General features: G+C 63.9%; 3 protein-coding genes across 3 annotated transcripts; all 3 read right to left on the minus strand.

The window, feature by feature from the left end:
• Positions 1-958: 958 nt before the first annotated feature.
• BUD13 (BUD13 homolog) lies at positions 959-6,742 on the minus strand. Its single transcript, XM_041414006.1, has 11 exons — positions 6,585-6,742; positions 6,318-6,411; positions 5,845-5,929; positions 5,659-5,710; positions 4,470-5,173; positions 4,156-4,250; positions 3,890-3,998; positions 3,328-3,466; positions 2,883-3,064; positions 2,476-2,557; positions 959-2,110 (listed from the first exon to the last, which is right to left on the minus strand). The coding sequence occupies exons 1-11, from the start codon at positions 6,704-6,706 to the stop codon at positions 2,017-2,019; spliced, it is 1,758 nt and encodes a 585-aa protein (XP_041269940.1). The 5' UTR covers positions 6,707-6,742; the 3' UTR covers positions 959-2,016.
• Positions 6,743-7,084: 342 nt separating this feature from the next.
• Positions 7,085-11,111, minus strand: ZPR1 (ZPR1 zinc finger). Its single transcript, XM_041413800.1, has 14 exons — positions 10,926-11,111; positions 10,213-10,374; positions 10,017-10,107; positions 9,856-9,926; positions 9,183-9,269; positions 8,989-9,111; positions 8,860-8,913; positions 8,681-8,747; positions 8,466-8,536; positions 8,177-8,266; positions 7,967-8,077; positions 7,797-7,883; positions 7,637-7,702; positions 7,085-7,400 (listed from the first exon to the last, which is right to left on the minus strand). Exons 1-14 carry the CDS (start codon positions 11,052-11,054, stop codon positions 7,266-7,268), a joined length of 1,344 nt encoding a protein of 447 aa, XP_041269734.1. The 5' UTR covers positions 11,055-11,111; the 3' UTR covers positions 7,085-7,265.
• On the minus strand, positions 11,034-12,663 carry APOA5 (apolipoprotein A5). The gene is made up of 2 exons (XM_041413802.1): positions 12,440-12,663; positions 11,034-12,120 (listed from the first exon to the last, which is right to left on the minus strand). Exons 1-2 carry the CDS (start codon positions 12,661-12,663, stop codon positions 11,151-11,153), a joined length of 1,194 nt encoding a protein of 397 aa, XP_041269736.1. The 3' UTR covers positions 11,034-11,150.
• Between the last annotated feature and the right edge of the window lie 455 nt (positions 12,664-13,118).

Below are 13,118 nucleotides of genomic sequence, written 5' to 3' on the forward strand. Positions count from 1 at the left end.
TAATTACTCTGCTTGCTGTTTGCCATGACTGTGAATGACAGTGGTTTAAATTAAATTAAGATTTTAATATTCATTTTTTTGGGTTGAAGCTAATCAAAGTTGCTGCTCGATGCCAAGACCAGGGCTCTGCCCTTCCGGAACCGCTAATGAAGAGATCCAGCCCCGGTGTCACTGCTCCATCTCCATCCCCCAGCTCATCCCAGGGCATCCCACAGCGTTTTCCAATTGCTTTGATGCCAGAGCTGCTCAGACAAGGCCACAGCTGGGACAGGGGATGTGGGATGCAGAACAAGGGCACAGGGACAAACCCAGCTCCCTTCTCCCCAGGCAGCACACGGGATGGGATCAGGGAGGGAGGTGTTCACCACGTGAGCCCCCCCTTTCCTCACAGATATCTCTTAAGAATACAATATTTGGCAGCAAACAAGTAACAGATGTAAAAATCCAGCATTGTGATGAACAAGGAGGTCCCCAGGGTAGCACCTCTAAAATTTTAAAACCCCAGCCTTCAAACCCAGCTGCAAGAGCAGAGCCTGATGCCATTTTCAGGTCCTAAGCACATTTTATTTAGTACCAGCATTTAAAAGTGCTTTGCCTCCTTAAGAGCAGCTTACAATCCCCAGAGTGACACGAGCCAGCTGCTGGCAGCTGTGACTCTGCAAGAGCAGCCACTGTCACCAGGCAGGTGAGGAAGGTACCAGCATCCAGCTCTGCTCACGAGAGCAAATCCAATCATTCCACAGCAGGTTCTTTACATCTCCAGCAGCACTCAGATTAAGTGAGAGCAAAAACGAATGTGTCAAGTGAAACTGCACTTGTGGAGGCTGCAGCTGCCTCAGGTTACAGGGGAAATGGAACAGGGCCTTGGTGACAGAAGGGGGAGGCACAGCTGGAAGCACCTGCCTGGACGTGGTTCAGCTGCCTTGGAAAAACCACCAGCACGCAGAATGGAGTAAAAAAAAGAAAGGTTTTATTTACAGGTGAACACACCAATTCCAGGGCTGCTGGAAATGAGACACAGGGATGAAAAGCAGGGATGTCCCAAGAGTCTGGCACTCCAGAGCAGACTGTGCTCTGTCCCTCCCTCCCACCCAGGGCCCCCCAGTGCTGGAGAATCCCTGAAAAGAGTGATCCTGCCCTGCCCACTGCTGCAGCCAAGGCATCTCCATGGAAACTGCTGCCTGCATTTCCTCCCTGCTCCCTGGGACCTCAACAAGAACAACTGTATTTATTTCCACAAGTGCTTTCTGGCACACAGGGATTAAGGGAAGCTCCAAGACTGACCAAACTGATCACAGGACAAGGGCTGTTACACCTCCCACCAGAGTGAGCCAAGTGCTGAGATCAGCCCCAAATCCAGAGGGGTCTGGGGGGACCAGCTGCTCCAAACTATGAGGGAGGCAACTCCAGGTCTTAAGTCCTAATTCTCCACACATTGACTTCCACTAGAAATGGAGCACCGAAGAATTGCTGAGGCTCCTGAAGATCCTGCTGCCCAATGCAGCACTGCAGGTCTCTCTGCCAGTGCCACAGCATTCCCTGCTCAGCTTCCTGCTTGGACAGAGTCAGGAGAAGCTGAGTTTGAACTTCCCTGCATGTTGGTGACTCTGGGATCTACATGGCAAAAAAGCTGCATAAACTTGACAAAAGTTCAGGAGTTCCACTTAACCCGAGTTCTGGAGCAGAGTGACCCACTGCATGAGGATACCTCTCCCAAGCCCAAGCATTCAGCAGATTTTCACCTGAGATTTAGGACACCTGAAGACTTGGGAACTGCCCTCAGAAGTCATTTGGCGTAGAACATTAGTTTGTTAGAAAACAAACAGGAAAGCAGTGTCCTCCCCAGGGAGCTGGAGGCTCTGGCTGCAGGGAAATCCAGCCTTGCCTCTCAGAAGATGGCTGCTGAACGCCAGGCACAGGGCTCGTTCCAGGAGAGCAGGCCATTCCTCGGGGCTGTGGCAGCAGTGGTGCCCTGGGGCACTGCAGGAGCCGTCCCCTACATGTCCTCCACGTCCCCTACATGTCCTCCACGCTCCACTTGTAGGCGAGCTCCTGCACCGCCTTCTTGTTGGCAATGCGCGCGAAGCGCTGCTGCTCGAACCCGTTGGACCTGCAGGGGGACACCAGGTGACAGCAGCTGCTGGGCACCAGCCCTTCTGAGCACTGCAGCTTTGCCACTGATTTACTCTGGCTCAGTTTCCACCTGGACCTGTGGTTACCAAGAGCTGATGCTCCTCACCTCCCTTGTCCCATCTGTCCCATCAGCCATTTGTAACTGAATTCATTCAGCCTCCAGCTGCCAACACTCTCACTCATCCAGAACTGGAAACCTTTACACTGGTTTATAACTGAACTCATTCAGCCTTCCAGCTGCCAACACTCTCACTCATCCAGAACTGGAAACCTTTACACTGGGAAGTCCCTGAAGCAGAACTTTAAATTTATTTTTACTGCTATTCCAACAGGAACAAGTACCTGTCCACACCGTCCCAGCGGTGCCCGGGCCAGATGTTAAACCTGTTGAGTGGAGGAGCTGGTCCCTTGTACCTGGGTTTTTCTGGAACACAAAGAACAGAAGAGCTGTTTTCAGCACAGCCACGTGGTCACATCCTCAGCCACCCAGGAGGTGTCTGCAGGTGGGCACAGGTAGAGAGCACAGGCTCCTGCCAGCCAGCTGCAGCTCCCAAGGGCTCACTGTGACAAACTGCTGAGTTTTCAGCCAGCAGGCCCTGCTCTCCCAGCTAACAACTCATGAACTGTTACTGCTAACAGGCCAGTAACTCCAGAGTCCAGAAGTCCCCCTTGGCTATTTACTGAACAGCAGCTGCATTTCTGCACTGCTGACACCTTAAACCACACCCAGGTGTATTCCAGAGGCAAACCTTTCTCCTTGTTCTCCTTGGCCTTCCTCTTCTTGATGAGAGCAGCCATGGGGTCTCCTTCCCTCTCCTGCTCCCTCAGCATTCTGTCCAGGTCCTGGTCATCGATGTAACGGGCCAAGGGCTTCTGCATCTCCTTGACTGCATCCTCCACATTCTGCTGCTGCTGCCTCTCCTGTGCCAGCCTGGAAAGCACACTGTGTCACCCAAACCCCAGCCACCACTCCTTGGGACTCCAATGTGCAGGATGGGTCACACCCCTCAAGTCCTGTGCAGCATTCCCAAAGCACCTCCAGCACGGGAAGGGGTTTTCAGACACGTGGAACACGCGCTGGTCCCAGGCTCAACCTCAGAGGGCAGGGAAACGCAGCAGCAGTCTGGCAGCAGACCCAAACTAACACCAGCAGATGGGAGGCCCGAGGTCTGTGCTCAGGAGTCCCTCACTCACCCTTTTCCCCACTTGGCATATTGCTCTTCTCTCTTGGCCTCTGCCTCAGCCTTCAGCCTCTGCTCCAGCTGCTCCTGGGCCAGGTTCCTCTTGCGGCCGGACTTGTCTCGGAACACGGTCTGAGCGTTCCGGGATTCCTCTGGCAGGGACAGATGCCTCAAGTCACAATTTTGGAACATTTTATCACCTTTTTTATCTCCAGACAATTCAGTGACTTTAACTGTGACTTCTCTTTTGCTGGTCCTCATCTCCCAAAGAGCCTGTCACTCAAAGCCAGGCAGGACCTCAGCTCGTGCAGAGATTTCCCTGCTGCCCCTCACAGCCCCTGAGCTCTCATCAGCTCCTTCAGACTGGCACAAAAGCATTTCACACTCCCTGTGACTTCCCTGGCATTGCTCTGAAATCCCCATGTGGAACAGAGACCCTGGCCCAGCTTCCAGCAGCACGTCCAGCTGCAGTTCCACAGGATGCTCCCCAGCAGCATCCCAGTGCCAGGGCCCAGAGAGCAGAGGAGGAGGAGGAGGAGGAGGGAGCTGTGGCGCGGGCTGTGTTCCACTCCCACCTTCCAGGTGCCTGGTGCTCCTCTCGTGCTTCCGGAGCTCCTGCTTCTCCCTCTGCAGCACATCAGCCGACACCAGGCCAGCTTTGACCCCGGATGCCATCGTGCCAGCCTGGAGAGCACACAAATCCCAGTTACAGCTGGCACAGAGCAGCAGCCAGAGCGAGGGGGGACTCAAACCACAGGGACAGCCCTGTTAGAGCCAAAACCTTCCCCAGTTCGTCCATCATTGGATTTTCACAGCTGGAAGGGAAAGATACAGCCTTTACCTTCTTGGGAGAGCCCTTGGCATCCCGGTGGAGCAGGGAGGGCTCCGGGGGGCTCCGGGACCTGGGCTGGTCCCTCTGGGCAGGAGAAGCCCGTCCTGGAGGAGATAAATCAGAGAGGCTTTGGTGATCCCCCGGGAGGAGCGCTCAGGGCCTCACTGTGCACACGGCAGAGGCACTCCAGGCTGGCTGAGCTCTCACCCAGCTGTGCCCATAGGGACAGACCCCTGCCACTGCCAGCTGTGCCAGCACTCACCTGTGGCAGCGTGGATCCCAGGGGTCCCCAGGACACGGGGGACACAGCGTGTGGCACTTACCTTTCGTCCGGCCCTTCTTCCCACTCGGGGACCCCGGCTTCTCTCTCCGAGGTGACAAATCCTGACGCTGTCTCCTGGGAGGGGATGGGTCAGGGGTGTCATGGCGCTGTCTCCTGGGAGGGGACAGATCTGGGGTGTCGTGGCGCTGCCTCCTGGGAGGGGACAGATCTGGGGTGTCATGGCGCTGTCTCCTGGGAGGGGACAGATCTGGGGTGTCATGGCGCTGTCTCCTGGGAGGTGAGGGGTCAGGGGTGTCGTGACGCTGCCGCCGCCGGGGAGGGGACAGATCTGGGGTGCCAGGACGTCGTCTCCTGGGAGGTGACGAGTCTGGGGTGTCATGGCGCTGTCTCCTGGGGGGTGAGGGGTCAGGGGTGTCATGACGCTGCTGCCGCCGGGGAGGGGACAGATCCGGGGTGTCACAACGCTGCCTTCTGGGAGATGACAAGTCTGGCGTGTCGTGACGCTGCCTCCGGGGAGGGGACGAGTCAGGGGCGTCGTGTCGCTTTCTCCTGGGGGGTGACAGATCTGGCGTGTCATGGCGCTGTCTCCTAGGAGGGGATGGGTCAGGGGTGTCGTGTCGCTGTCTCCTGGGAGGTGACAGCTCAGGGCTGCCATGCTGCTGTCCCCGGGGAGCACAGAGCTCCACGGAGCCGTTGTGTTTCCCTGCCGGGGCCGAGGGCTCCGGGGAGCCGTGGTGCCGCCGCCTGCGGGGACAGAGAAGGTGACAGTGAGCTCCCTGCTGCTTGCTTTGTCTGGGAACAAAGCAGGACCCGCAGAGCTGGCAGCTGGCCGAGGCTGGGAGCAGCTTGTGATGGTGGATTCGTTTGGATGCTGCAGCCCTGAGCCCCAGCAGATCCCAGAAACCCTGCCAGGCAGCTGGGTCCCAGCAGATCCCAGAAACCCTGCCAGGCAGCTGGGTCCCAGCAGATCCCAGAAACCCTGCCAGGCAGCTGGGTCCCAGCAGAGCTGGGATGGCAAAGTCTGCACCATCAGCACTGTCCAAACCCACAGGGACCATCACCCCAGCCCCCCCTGGCAGTGTCACAAACAGCCAGAGCTGCCAGTGCCCTGCCCCAGCAGGGGCTGTCCAGCAGGGAAGGGTATCCAGAAGTGCCCACATTTCCCAGCACAGCACTGAACCAGACAGACACAGCCAGACAAGCAGAACTCCTGCCTGCAGGCCCCCTACCTCGTGGCAGACTTGGCAGGTCCCGAAATATCCGAACTCTGCGAGTCCTCATCTGAGGGAAAACAATTGCAATCACATTACTGGGGCTCTGCACAGCTCAGCAGCCCCCAGCACCTCCAGGATTATTTCTCCATTGTCTGGGAAAGCCAGGCTTTAGGGAGAGAGGGTGGAAGGAGCTGCTCTCACCTCCTAGGAGCTTCCATTTGGAGTTTGTTCGGAATTCCTCCATGAGCTTCACCTCCTCGGGACGCTCATCAATGAACTCTGCCACCTGCCAACACCCAGCGAGCAGCAGGGGCTCAGCAAAGGCACAATTCCCACTCCTCACACGGGCACCACAACCCCAGTCCCTGTGCCCTGCTCCAGCAGCTGCTCTGGAGCACAGAACCCTGTGCTGGGACAGAATGGGCTGCACAGAACAGGCTGCACAGAACCCCAGGCTGGCACAGAACGGGCTGCACAGAACCCGGGCTGGCACAGAACGGGCCGCTTTGGCCCGCAGGGAGCTCCCTCCTTCCCGCAGGGCTCCCGCCACCCCCGGGGCAGAACCCGCCACACAAACAGAGGCGCTCTAAGGAGATCTCCCCAAAAGGAGCAGCGAGGTGACCGCAAGGGCAGACGGACGGTGTGAGAGCGCGCCTGAGGCACTCCCCGCTCACCACAGGCATGTCCCCTTCGTCCTCCTCCTCCTCCTCCCTGTCCGGGCCGGCGGCGATGCTGTTCCAGCTCACATCGTCATCCACGATCCGCATCCTGCCAGCGGGGACGGCCGTCAGGGCCCGTCAGGACCGGGGGGAGGCGCGGCGGGGCAGCCGCGGGGGCGCGCAGGGAGCTTTGTGAGGGGAGCCGGGGCAGTGGGCCCGGGGGGTTCCCAAGGCCGGGCAGCGCGCAGGGCCGCGCCGGTGCCCCCTTCCCGCGGGACTCACCCGCCTCTGCCGGCGCCGCCCGGCGGTTTCCTCTTGCGGCGGCGGCGGGGCTGGGCGGGCTCGGCGGGGCCGCTCAGGTACCGCCGCAGGTACTCGGCCTTCGACAGCCCCGGCGCCGCCATCGCGCTGTGACGTCAAACTCCGGCGCCGGCAGGAAGGGGCTGGGCCTGAGCGCGGCGCGCAGAGATGGGCGTGGTCATTACTACATATGGAGATATGGCGGGATGGGCGTGGCCAGGCCGCTGAAGGCCGTGAATGGCGCGGGAGCGGGGTTGTGGGCGTGGCCAGCAGACAGCCCATGCCATAAATGAATAGGGGCGGGGATATGGGCGTGGCCAAACGGCGGCCAATGCCATAAATGGAGCTGCGCGTGGGGCTGAGGGCGTGGTCTACCTGCAGCCAATGCCATAAATGGAGCTGAGGGCGGGGCTGGAGGTGTGGCCTCGCAGCTGTCGGGGTTATGAATGGAGCAGCAGCAACAGGAGGAGGACACGACGCCATCAGCGTTATCAATCAGCTTTATTGGGGAGCCGCCCCTGCCACCCCCTGCCCTCAGCAGCCACAGCCCGCGGGGAGGCCCCGAGCCCCGGCCCCCGGCCAGGGCAGAGGAGCCCCGGCCCCGCACGAGTCCTGGTCCCGGGTGAGCTGGGGAAGGCGGCTGGCAGGGCCGGGGTGGCCCCGCTACCGGCCCGAGGCCGGCTCTGGCTCGTAGCCCTCTGTTTTCATGTCGTTGAGGCCCAGCTCTTCGTTCTGCTCAAAGCTGCGCTCGTAGCGCTGCACGCTCAGCTCCGGGTCCTCCTCCGGGGCGTACACGTTCTGTGGGGACAGGGGGAGAGAGCTCTGCACCCCAACAGGCCCACTCTGCCCTCGGGCACAGCCCCTGCTCTCCCCTCTGCCACCAGCACAGGCTGGGAGCCCTGGGCAGCCCCCACAAAGCCAGCAGGGCTTCCAGCATCTGCTGGTGCCCAGATCTCCAAGGGGAGCCCCACTGCCACCACGTGCCAGGGAAATAAACCCCCCAAACTGCCAGGGAGCCCACCCGAGGGGTGTACCTGAAGGTAACTGTTGCCTGCAGGGTCATCCAAGATGAAGTGAGCCTGGGCCTTGCCCTCTATGATCTGCAGGAACAGAGCACACCCCATTAAGGCTCTTCCCAACCCTTCAGCACCTCTGGCACCCGTGCAGAGCACGGAAAATGCAGAGGAAACTCACGTCCTGCAGCCTCCCAAGGAACTCCTGCAGCTTCCCCGTCCTGCTGGGCGTGGAGCTGTCCCCCAGGGTGAAGGGGTTCTTCTCCACCTGCAGGGGCAGGTGAGGCAGCTGTGAGCAGCCAGCCCCCCAGCAGGGCCAGGGAGGGGGCTGAGCCCCCCAGGAGCACTCACCAGGTCCCTGATGTCCTTGAGCAGCCCCTCCAGCGTGGTGAACTTCCCCCCCAGCGCTCCCATGCCCAGCTCGAACTCCAGCTCGGGGATCTCCACGCTGCACGTCTCTGACTGCAGAGGGGAGCCCCCCGTGAGCCCACGCAGGGAGGGCCGGGCCCCCAGAGCCCCACACCCCACAGGAGAACAGGGCAGGTATCCTGGGCACTGCACCTTCAGGATGTCCCTGGTCATGTCCGAAGGGTCCGTGATCCTGAGGGTGATCCTGGTGCCCTGCGGCTCGATGGCTCCTCCACACTTCACCTGGGAACAGCTGGCAGTGAGCCCACAGCCAGCTCTCCCCTGTGCTCCAACTGCCCACTCCAAACCTGGCACAGCTCAGCACCCAGCACCTCCTGGCAATGCCCCCAAGGACAGTTTCCTTCCCCAGCAGTCCCGCTGGGAAGCAGAGCTGAGGGTCAGAGGCACAGAACTCCACTCCCTGCCCCTGTGCCCAGCTCACCTCGTTGGTCCTGTGCCCACAGGAGTCACAGTTGGTGGCCATGATAATCACTTCCTTGAAGTGGGGGATTTCTGGAGCAGGGAGTCAAGGCAAACATCAAAGCAGCAGCCGAGGACCCCAGTGGGAGCTGTGAGCAGCCCTGAGACAGCTCTGCACCCCACCTGAGAACGCCCAGGCCCGTGGAGCAGCAGGGAGAGCCCAGCCCCGAAGGATACGCACTAACTTCATGTTGGTGCTGGCCGGGGCGTTGCACTCGGGGCAGTTGGTGTTGAACTGCAGCACCTGGCGGAGGGAAGGGGCAGCCACGATGCCACAATGCCCCAGGCAGCCACAATGCCCCAGGCAGCCTGGCACAGCTGGCCTGGGTGTCCCCGAGCCCTGCAGCAGCACCCACCTCGTCCCTCAGGTCCTCGGCAGCGTCCGGCGGCTTCGCGTCCGGCTCCTCTCCCTGCAAGGGCAGCGTCAGGGGGTCCCTGCCGGGGGTCCCCGCCGGGGGTCCCGGGAGCAGGGGCTGCTGCATCACCTCCAGGCCCAGCAGGGCACACTGCTGGGGGCTCCTCCTGTAGCGAGTGACCAGCAGGGCCTCGTCCCTCTGCGGCGCGCGCGGGTTCTCCACGAAGCTGTTCCCGGAGGGATCGTCCAGGATCTGCGGGAGCAGGGGTGAGGGAGCCGTCCTGCAGCCCTGCCCCAGCCAGGCTGAGCACTCCCAGCACTCACAAACGTGAAGGGGGCCTGGACTTCCTTCAGCTGCCTCAGTTTACCAATGAACTCGTCTATCTTCCTGGCCACCTCTTTGTCCGTCGCCTGGAAAAGAAACGGGAGCGGAGTCCTTGGAAGTGGGGATCACCCCTGGGGGCTCAGCTGCTGCAGGGGCAGCCCAGAGCTGCTGAGGGTGACCTTGGCACAGAGCAGAGCTGCTGAGGGTGACCCTGGCACAGAGCAGAACTGTCCCCAGCAGCCTGTGTGACACCAGGGGACAGGGAATGGACACAGAGCAGAGCTGTGACACCAGGGGATGGACACAGAGCAGGGCTGTGACACCAGGGGATGGACACAGCCCAGAACTGTCCCCAGCAGTCTGTGACACCAGGGGATGGACACAGCCCACAGCTGTGACACCAGGGGACAGACACAGCCCAGAGCTGTCCCCAGCAGCCTGTGACACCAAGGAATGGACACAGCCCAGAGCTGTGACACCAGGGGATGGACACAGAGCAGGGCTGTGACACCAGGGGACGGACACAGCCCAGAGCTGTCCCCAGCAGCCTGTGACACCAGGGGACAGACACAGCCCAGAGCTGTCCCCAGCAGCCTGTGTGAGCCCAGGGGACAGGGGATGGACACCCCAGGCGTTGTCCCTCCCTGAGGAGCTCCCCTCCCCAGCCCTTACCCTGCGGGCGGGCTGGTCCTGCTCCAGGCCTGCCACAGCTCTGTCAATGATGCCCTCGATGGTGGTGAGCACTTGGCAAGGCAAGAACACAGAGCTGGTGACACCGTTAGCAGAGCCCAGGGACCCCCGGGAGCCCCCCGGGCGCCGCTCCAGTCACCCACCTCCCTTCTGGCTGAAGGCAGGCACCTCGAAGTCCAGCTCTGGGATTCGGGCTGAGGCACAGTCGGTCTTCACCACCTCCCTGTTCATGTCCTGCAGGCAGAGCCAGGGAGCAGCCTGAGCCCCCAGGGACCCCCAGGGGCTGGCCCAGCCCGGCCCTGCAGGGGCTGCAGCTGCAGCAGGGCGGGCAGTGCCCACCTGGCGGGAGGTGACAGCCAGGGTGTAGCACACGCCCTGCTCCTGGATCCTGCCCGCTGCCTGGATCTCCGTGTTGGACCAGCAGCAGCTGGGGCACGAGAAGGAGCTGACGATGATCTCTTTGAAGAAGGGGATCCTGGTGAGCAGGAGCCGCGTCACTCCCTGCGGGGGGCAGCGAGGAGCTCGTGGGAACCCGAGCCTGGGGCCACGGCCCAGGGCCCTGCCCCTGCCCTGCCTGCCCCACAAACCTCCCCTCGCCCCCGGGAGCTCCTGGAAACGCCCTCCCGACCCCCCCGTGCCCCCTACTCCGAGAGCAGCTGTGGTCCCCGGCAGGTCCTTCCTCACTCCTGGCCCCTGCCCGCTCCTCCCCACGGCCACTGGGGACCCCTGAGCCCGGCCCACACGGGGGTCTGTGCCCCCTGACCCCACAGACCCCTGCACCCCCTGTCCTGTTCTCCCCTGACCACACAGACCCCCGGACACCCTGTCCTGCTCTCCCCCTAGCCCCACGGTCCCCAGTGCCCCAATTCCCGCACACCCCTGACCCCGCATACCCTGTACCCACCCTGGCCCCGCACACCCCTGTCCCGCTCTCCCCCGGGCCCCCACGGGCCCCTGTGTCCCCCTGTCCCGCTCTCCCACAGGCCCCCACAGGCCCCTATGCCCCCCAGTCCCCGCAGGCCGCCGCTGCCGGGCCCGCCGGGGCCCCTCACGTTGCGGTAGCAATTCATGCACAGGGACTCGATCTCTGCCGGCTGCTGCTCGCCGTCCTCGGCGCTGAGCGGCCGGAACAGGGCCCCGCCGGGCGCGGCCGCCGCCTCCGTGGCCCCCAGCGCCGACATGATGGTGGCGCGGCGCGGGGCGATGACGTACGATCACGTGGCTGGGCCGGGTCATGTGACGCGCGCGGGCCGCGATGGCGGCGCCTTTATTGGCGATCAGCCGCGGGCCCGGCCCGGGCCTTCCCCGGGACCCTCCTCGAGATCCTCCCCGGGACCCTCCCCGAGACCCTCCCCGCCCCGCTCGCTCAGGCTCAGCGCCAGGTCCCGCCACAGCGCGTCCAGCCGGGCGCGCAGGTCCTCGACGGGCGGCGGCGGCGCGTCCAGCGGCCCCTCGGGCGGCTCCGGGCGGGCGCTGAGCTTCAGGCGCATCTCCTCCGTCTCCTGGTCCAGCGCCCGGGTGAAGGCCTGGATCTGCGCGTACGTGTCCCGGCGGAACTCCTCCACGCGCCGCTGCACCTCCCGCGCCAGCGCCTCCCGGGAGCGGCCCGGCGGCGCCGCGGGGCCGCCGGGCCACAGGCTGAGCTTGGCCTTCAGCTGCTCCAGGTTCTTCTGGATCTGCCGGTGCAGGTCCCGCGCGTTGCGGGCCAGCTTGGCCGACAGCTCCCGGATGTGCCGGTTGAGCTGCTCGGGGCTGGCGCGGGCGTGCGGGGCCACGCCGCGCTGCAGCTCCCGCACGTTGCGCTGGATCTCGGCCAGCAGCCGCTCCGCGTACGGCTGGAAGATGTCCTTCACCTGCTCCGTGTGGAAGGCGATCTTGTCGGCGTAGTGAGCCGCGAAGCGCTGCAGCTCGTCGGCGCCGTCCAGCAGCTGCGCCGCCGCCTCCCGGCCGGGCAGCAGGTGCCGCCGCAGCTCCCGCGCCCGCAGCGACACCTGCTCCAGCAGCTCCTCGGTGAACGGCCGCAGCTGCTGCCGCAGCTCGTCCAGCCGCCTGCCGACCTCCTGGTGCGCCTCGTCCACGTGCGGGGCCAGCCTGAGGCGCAGGCTGTCCAGCTCCCTGCGGAGCGCCTTGCGCAGGCCCGCCGGGTCCTCGGTCAGCCGCGGCTGCAGGGCCCCGCCCAGCGGGGACAGCTTCTCCAGGAAGCCCCCCATGGAGCTGACCCCGTCCTGGATGCTCTCCTTCAGGTTCCTGCACGAGAGAGTCACCGGGACCCGCGGGTGGCCGCGGCCCCTCCGTGCCCCGCACCCCCAATAAAGGCTGCCCCCCCTGCAGGGCCCCAGGCAGGGATAAAGGTGTCACCCCCAGAGACCCTGCTCCTCTTCTCCCTAGGCAGGGATAAAGGTGTCACCCCCCTGGTGTCCCCAGGCAGGGATAAAGGTGTCACCCCCCTGGTGTCCCCAGACAGAGATAAAGGCTGTCACACCCCCGATGTCCCCAGACAGACATAAAGGTGTCACCCTCGGGCCCTGCCCCGCTGTCCCCGGGCCGGGCGGGGCGCGGCACTCACGCCATGTCCCTGCCCAGCTTGCCGTGGCCGCGCTCCCGGCTGTCCTTGTCGCCCGTCAGCTGGCTCAGGTAGTGCCACAGCCCGCTCTGCGCCGCCTTGCCCGGGCCCGCCGCGGGCGGGAGCGGCTCTTGCGCTGCTGCCCAGCCCGGCCGGCCGGCCCCGGGCCCGCAGCCGCCCGGGCAGGCGGCCAGGAGCGAGAGGAGCAGCGCAGCGCTCAGCAGCATGGTGGGGCTGCGGGAGAGCGGAGAGGAGCCGTGCGAGTGCTCACGGGGGCGCGGTGCCTCCCCTGCGCGCCCCTCGCTGCTCCCCGCCGGGACCTCGCTCCTGGGGGTCCTCTTTAGCTCCCCAAAACCCCCAGGGGTTCCCCAAGCACCTGGGCTGCCCCGCAGCCCTGCGCCCGGGGTCACACCCAGCTCCTCCGGCCGCCCCTCACCTGGCTCCGCTCGCCTCCCGTGTCCCTCCCGCCCGGAGGTGGCCGCTGGCCGCCCTTTTATAGGCTCGGGGGGCGGCCGAGGAGCGGCCGATAAGGCGGCTTTGGGTACGGGAAGGCTTTTTGGACCTCACTCCGTGTAAACACAACGTGGAGGTTCCGGGGAGGTGACCTGGGGGCGGCCACCTGCGCCGCTGCCCCCCGGGCTCGGGGGCCGGGGCTGGGCTGGGGCCGGGGCCGGGGACAGCG

This window comes from Onychostruthus taczanowskii, unplaced genomic scaffold (genome assembly GCF_017590055.1).
Source record: "Onychostruthus taczanowskii isolate IOZ18803 unplaced genomic scaffold, ASM1759005v1 scaffold43, whole genome shotgun sequence".
In the NCBI taxonomy this organism is placed as follows: Eukaryota; Metazoa; Chordata; class Aves; order Passeriformes; family Passeridae; genus Onychostruthus; species Onychostruthus taczanowskii.